The 7,064-nt window shown below is 37.7% G+C and overlaps 1 protein-coding gene across 1 annotated transcript; it reads right to left on the bottom strand.

Annotated features, from left to right (window-relative positions):
- Positions 1-1,987: 1,987 nt before the first annotated feature.
- Positions 1,988-2,923, bottom strand: LOC102495434 (olfactory receptor 1N1). Its single transcript, XM_006150471.1, has one exon. The coding sequence runs from the start codon at positions 2,921-2,923 to the stop codon at positions 1,988-1,990; it is 936 nt and encodes a 311-aa protein (XP_006150533.1).
- Between the last annotated feature and the right edge of the window lie 4,141 nt (positions 2,924-7,064).

The raw sequence follows: 7,064 nt of genomic DNA, 5'->3' as shown, positions 1-7,064 counted from the left end.
TCAGCAGGGTGCAGTCAGTACAAGGAGCTTTAACTCCTTTTTTGGTGAAATATTGGCAAGCCAAGGAAGTCAGCAATCAGTACAGAACTCTGAATTTCAGTCATCTGATGCGGACCCTATCCATTCTGTATTGCCTAGAAAGTTACCTCTGTCCTTCATTCTCTTTTGTATTAAACCCCACTCCTTAGTTCCATAAATAAGACAAAAACTCCCCAATTTTTATTGACTAAAATTATTCATTGTAAACATCTATGGGACACAATGTAATGTTCTCATATATGTACACAATATGACATGATTAAATCAATCTAGAACATATCCATCCTTCATTCAACTATCATCACAGCAAAACATCTCTTGGTTATTTTGAAATATATAATGATATATTATCATTGACTATAGTCACCCTGCTGTGCAATAGATATAAAAAGGTTTTCTTTCTCTCTCTTTAAAATTTTATACCCTTTGATCAACAACTTCCCATTCTCTCCTTCCCACCCCAGCCTCTGGTAACCATTGTGCGTGTGTGTGTGTGTATGTGCACGCACATGGTGGGGGAAATCCTCTCATTTGCAACAACATATATAAACCTAGAGGACATTATGCTATGTGAAATAAGCCAATATAGAAAGACAAATACTCCATGATCTCACTTATAAAGTTGAACATATAGAAATAGAGAGTAGAACAATGAGGTTAGAGTTGGGTGAGGACAGAGGTAATGGAGGGTTGTTGACCAAGAGGTCCCCAAATTTTTAATGATGATGAATTAATTGCTTTTTAAGAAAGTGTCATAAAAACCCAAACTTAGTCTGCTCAGTGTTATAACCTTAGCGCTTATAATAGTTCTCAGCATGTAATAGATGTTCGGTTAGTATTTGTTAAACAAATTAATCTCAGAGAAAAATTTTTGGACTTTTGAGTTGAGAGAAAGATGTAGAGTAACAATAGTAACAATATAGAAGAGATATCATTGGCCTAGCTATGGTGGCATAAGTGATAAGGTACCACTGTGTGAGACTGGGTTCACATAGGAGGCCTGGGTTTCCCAGACTAACCTGAACAGGCCAGGCATGATAGTGCACATCTGTAACCCTAGCTAACTGGGAGGCTGGGACAGAGGATAACAACAGCAAAGCACTGTCAGACATACCTGTCTCTCTCTCTCTCTCCCTCCTTCCATGTGCATGCATACCCTCTCTCACACACACTAAAATAAATAAAAAATAAATAAAATTTTAAAAGCTATACTCTTTTTTGCTTTCTTTATTAACTTTTCGCCATGGGTTGCATCCTAGTGGACTAACCAGAGAGATGGAGAGAGAAACATTGAGAGGGAAAGTGAGAAATCACCATTCGGTGGGGATGGCCACACTGCAATCCCATCTCCTCCATTCTCCTCTCAGGATTTTGGGCACATATGCACATGTGCCTGGCATTATTTTCAAGCCACCAGCCTGGAACTCAAACCATGATGGGCCATGTGAGAGTCAAACGCCTTAATCATTTTGCCACGTGCTGGCCCCTACACTGCATGCATTTCATAATTTATTTCGGTTAATCCACCAAGTTACCTTATTAGATAGAAACTATTATTTTAATTTTAAAAATATTTATTTACTTCTCCAAGAGAGAGAGAGAGAGATGGAGAAATGGTGCCCCCAAAAGGGTCTCAACACCATGATCCACCCCCAGCCTCTGCCAGCCCCAGATCATTGGCATGCTTGCCTCGCATATCAGGGTTGTCTTCAGATGTGAACCTGCAATATTTCCAGATGGATCAGCCTCACAAAGCATCATATTTTACTATTACATCACCCTCTAGCTCCTATTTTCTTCATTTTATAGATAAGAAAACTAAGACTCAGAGAGATTAGGCAAATGGGCTACAAAGAATCTGATGATTACTATGTGGGAGACTCCAACTGAAGCCAATTTGTCTGACTCCAAGTCTGTGTCTTTTCATCAAACATTGCTATTGTTATAGCTAAGAAGAAAAAATTCTCCTGTGACTCAGGAGCTTCTTTAGGGCCCCCTTCATGTCCTTGTTCCTTAGGCTATAGATGAAGGGGTTTAACATAGGAATCACTACAGTGTACATTGCAGCTGCTGCAGTGTCCTTCTCTTCAGAGGCAACCGAGGGAGGGCACAAGTAGGCACTGAAGAGGGTTCCATAGAACACACAGACAACACAGAGATGGGAACTGCAGGTGGAAAATGCCTTGCTCATCCCACTAGAGGTTCGAACCTTCAGGATAGCAGAAACAATGTGGATGTAGGAGATGACAATACATATAAAGGGGACAATGAGGACTGTGCCTCCTAAAGCAAAAACCATCAACTCATTGATGTGGGTGTTGGAACATGACAGCTTCAGGACAGGAGTTATGTCACAGAAAAAGTGAGCTATTTCACCAACAACACAGAAGGACAACTGAGCCATGAGGAGGGTGTGAGTCAGGGCCACAACATTGGTGAGGATCCAGCACAATGCAAGCAGCAGGGCACAAACTCGGGGACTCATGACTGTGGAGTAGTAAAGAGGGCAGCAAATGGCCACATAGCGGTCATATGCCATCACAGCAAGGAAGAAACTGTCCAAATCACCAAACATCAGAAAGAAATACATTTGTGTGAGGCAACCAGTATAGGAGATGGTGTGACGCTGAGTCTGTACATTCACCAGCATCTTGGTAACTGTGGAGGTTGTTAAGCCCATGTCAACAAAAGACAGGTTGGCCAAAAAGAAATACATGGGAGTGTGGAGGTGCGGGTCTGAGACAATGGCCAGGATGATGAGCACATTTCCAGTCAAGGTGACAAGATACATGCATAGAAAAATTCCAAAGAGTAACTGCTGTTGCTCTGGGGATTCAGATATTCCTCGGAGGAAAAATTCAGAGATGCTGGATTGATTTTCCATCACTCTGAAACATCTGGAGACTAGAGAAGATGATTAGAAAGCAAGATTTCTTCTAAAATGGTATGTGCAGCTGACTCCCAAATCTTCTAACTCCTGAATCTCCATTTATAAATTCATTATTATTTCCAATTCTGAATTTACCTTCAATTTACCTACTTCCTAGCTTTCTCTTTTTCTCAGGAATCTTATATTTTCTTCTTTTGCCTCTTTTTTCCTTTTATTCAATCTTTTATACAGAGAGTACCTTCCCAGTAAGGTTCTGGGCATGTTCATCCCTGGTATTATCTTGGAATAGAGATAAGATCTACATTGGTTTCATCATTGCAGAAGAATGTATACACAAGTAGAGTAAGGTGAGCTAAATAGTAAATTCCTCTGGGAGGTAGACAAAAATTTCACAGAAAAATTTTTTTTAAAAAAAACCCTCCTAGTATCTCATTTTAGAGTAAAGGACATATGAAGAACTCATGCCTCTCCATTTCCTCACCATTTATTCTGAAACAGAAAATATGAAGCCCTACATTTTCTCCCTATACTTGAATATTTGTCATTGGCATTGTCATTATCCTGCTGCTAACATTTCCTAGCCATTTGGTACATGACAAGTACTCTACTGAGCACTTTACATAGATTGTCTCCTTTAATCCTTACAATACCAGAATGCAGAGCTTTTTTTTTTTTCAGAATACAGAGTTATTATTCTTACCATTGTATAAGGAAACTGAGGCTAGGGATATTAAAACAAATTGTGTAAGAGAGAGAGAGAAGAAAAGTGAGAAAGCAAGTCACCAAGTCTGGGACTTGAACCACAGTTGGCCATGTGAGAGTCCAACACCTAAAACACCACACCTATTGGTCCCAAGTAGGCACGTTCTGATAATGATATACTGAAGAACATGAGACTTTCCTGATCTTTCTCAGCCCTGGAGTGGCAGTAGCATCAGTCAGTGAAAATGACCAAAGCCAGAGATTGCCTTGGAAATTCCATTGTCTCCCTACCACTTCCAGGAGACCACATTAGATCTTGTGCTTCCTTTTACCCACTCATAATGCTTTCAAATTCATAATTTCCTGAAGCACATGGCACAGTTGCATGCTGCATGACCCCAATGTTCTTCCTCAGCTGAAACCTGGCAGCTCATCCCCAGATGCACCTATTCTCAAGAAAACTGGTCAGCCATTGGAATATCCAGTTTTGGCTGGAATAGTGCAGGTTGTAGGGTGAGCTTTAGGGAAACAAACCTACAGAGAGCTCACAGCTCACCTCATTCTGCACACATTTTAACTCTCAGAATTAACTCCAAGAAATTAGTATAATCCATCAGATGACCAGAAGCTAGTGCAGAGGCACAAGAAATATGAGAAGCCAAGAAACTATCTCTCCCCCAAGGGAAGAGAACAATTCCTTGTCAAGATAAAAACATTCATCCACAGACAGTACGATGGAACTCATGGGAATGTCAGATAAATAATTCAGAATATTCATAGTGACAAAACAGAATGATATGCAAGAGAAAAGAGACAATGAGCTCCAGGAGATAAGGAAGTCCTTCCACAATTTGAAAGAAGAATTAGGCACCTTAAAAAAGAAACAGAACTGTTAGAGATAAAGGCTATAATACAAGAAATCAAAACCTCCCTCAAAAGTATTAAAAATAGATTAGACTATGCAGAAGATCAAGTCTCAGATGTAGAAAACAAAGCCTCTGACCTAGTAAATATCACCAAAAGATTGAAATAATAAATAAACAAACAAAAAGAAATGAGGACAATATATGAGAAATACTAGATATTATTAAATGAGCAAACATCTGAATAATTGGTATCCCAGAAGGTGAAGAAATGAATAATGGCATTGATAATCTATTCCACAAAATACTGAAAGAAAATGTTCCAAGTCTAGAAAAGAACTCAAACATCCAGCTCCAAGAAATAAAAAAGGACCTCAAAGAGAATCAACCCAAGAAGATCTTCTCCATGATACATCATTACCAGACTGGCCAAAACCACAAAGACAAGATTCTAACATTGGCAAGAGAGAAGTGTCAAGTAACTTAACAAAGGTTATCCCATCAGCTAACATTGGACCTCTGACAAGAAACAATGCAAGCAAGGAAAGAATGGGAAGATGTATTCAAAGTGTTAAACGAAAAACAATTTCAACCAAGATTACTATGCCTGACAAAATTATTCCTCAAATGGGAAGAAAAGATAAAAACATCCTCAGATAAACAAAACCTGAAAGAATTTACCAACACCAGGCCAGCTCACCAAGAAATTCCAAAGGGAATACTATATAAGGAAAACTAAAAAGAAACAAACAGAAATAAGAGAACAAAAACAACCTAGAAAATAGCCAACTTAATGGTAGGGACTAGTCTGGAAATATTGATAATAACGTTGAATGTTAATGGATTAAATTATCCAATCAAGATACACAGATTGGCTGAATGGATTAAAAAACCCAGAAACTCTCTAGTTATTGCCAGCAAGAAAGGCACCTCATGGATAAAAACATACATAGACTAAAAGTGAATGGCTGGAAAAAAGGTATTCCATGCAAATAGAAACCAAAACAGAGCTGAAAAAGTAGGTCATTATATAGTAGTAAAAGGGCTAATTCATCAAGACGATATAATGCTTATAAATTTCTATGCAACCAACTTAGGAGCACCCAAATATGTGTAGGAAAGACTGATAGAGCTAAAAGGAGAGATAAAATGCAATACACTTATTTTGGGGGGTCTCAGCACCCCCCTATCTCCTCTGTACTGATCATATAGACCAAAAATAAGCAAAGAGATGCAGGATCTCAATGATAACATAAATCAAATGGACTTGACAGACATCTATAGAATATTCCACTCCAAAACCATGAAATATACATTTTTCTCACCCCTGTATGGAACCTTTACAAGATTGACCATAGAAGAGGGCACAAAACAAATCCATACAGATTCAAAGACATAGAAACTTTACCAGCGTTCTTCTCTGACCACAATGGAATTAAGCTTGATATTAATTTCAGAAAACAAACCACAAAATACACAATCACATAGAAATTAAATAACCTACTCCTAAATGACTTCACAATTGCTGAAGAAATTAAGACTGAAATCAAAAGATTCATGGAAACCAATGATAATGAAAACAAGAGTTTCCATAATCTATGAAACACAGGAAAAGCAGTCATAAGAGGGAAATTTATAGCAATTAATGTGCATAAGGAAAAGATGAAAAGATGGCAAATGGACAACCTATCATCATGCCTCAGAGAATTGGAAAAACAACAACAAAAAAAATCCCAAAATGCCAAGAGAAAAGAAATAATAAAAATTTGAGCAGAAATAAATGAAATAGAAAATAAGTGAACTATGTAGAAAATAAATGAAAGCAAAAGCTGATTCTTTGAAAAGATAAACAAAATTGACATACCATTAGCTAGACTAATTAAGAAAAGAGAAAGGAACAAGATAAATCAAATTATCAATGAAATAGGCAATACTATAACAGATATAGAAATACAAAATATCAGAGGACATTGTTAGTGACTATATGCCAACAAACAAGAAAATCTGGATGAGATGGACAAATTCCTGGACACATTATCTACCAAGATTGAATCAAGAGGACACAGAAAGCCTGAAAAGATCCGTAACAAGCAATGTGATGGAAACAGTGACAAATAAACTCCCAACAAAGAAAAGCCCCATTCCTGATGTCTTCACCTCTGAATTCTAAAAACTTTTAAGGAAGAGTTAACCCCCATTCTACTCAAGTTATTTTTAAAGATCCAAAAGGAAGGAACCTCCCAAATGCATTTTATGAACCCCCCCCCATCATCACCCTCATTCCAAAAAGAGACAAGGACATGACAAGGAAGGAAAACTACAGATCAATACCACTGATAAATATAGATGCAAAAATTCTCAACAAGATACTAGCAAATCATCTCCAACAACATATAAAAAAAGATTATACAGCACGACTAGGTAGGCTTTATTCCAGGAATTCACATACCCAAACCATAAATGTAATACACCATATTAACAGAAATAAAGATAAAAACCATATGATCATATAAATCAATGCAGAAAAAGTGTCTGATAAAATGCAACATCCCTTCATCATTAGGATTCAG

Source organism: Tupaia chinensis, unplaced genomic scaffold (genome assembly GCF_000334495.1).
Source record: "Tupaia chinensis unplaced genomic scaffold, TupChi_1.0 Scaffold000289_1, whole genome shotgun sequence".
NCBI lineage: Eukaryota > Metazoa > Chordata > Mammalia > Scandentia > Tupaiidae > Tupaia > Tupaia belangeri.
The sequence above is the reverse complement of the archived record's forward strand: the minus strand, read 5'-3'. Positions and strand labels throughout refer to the sequence as shown.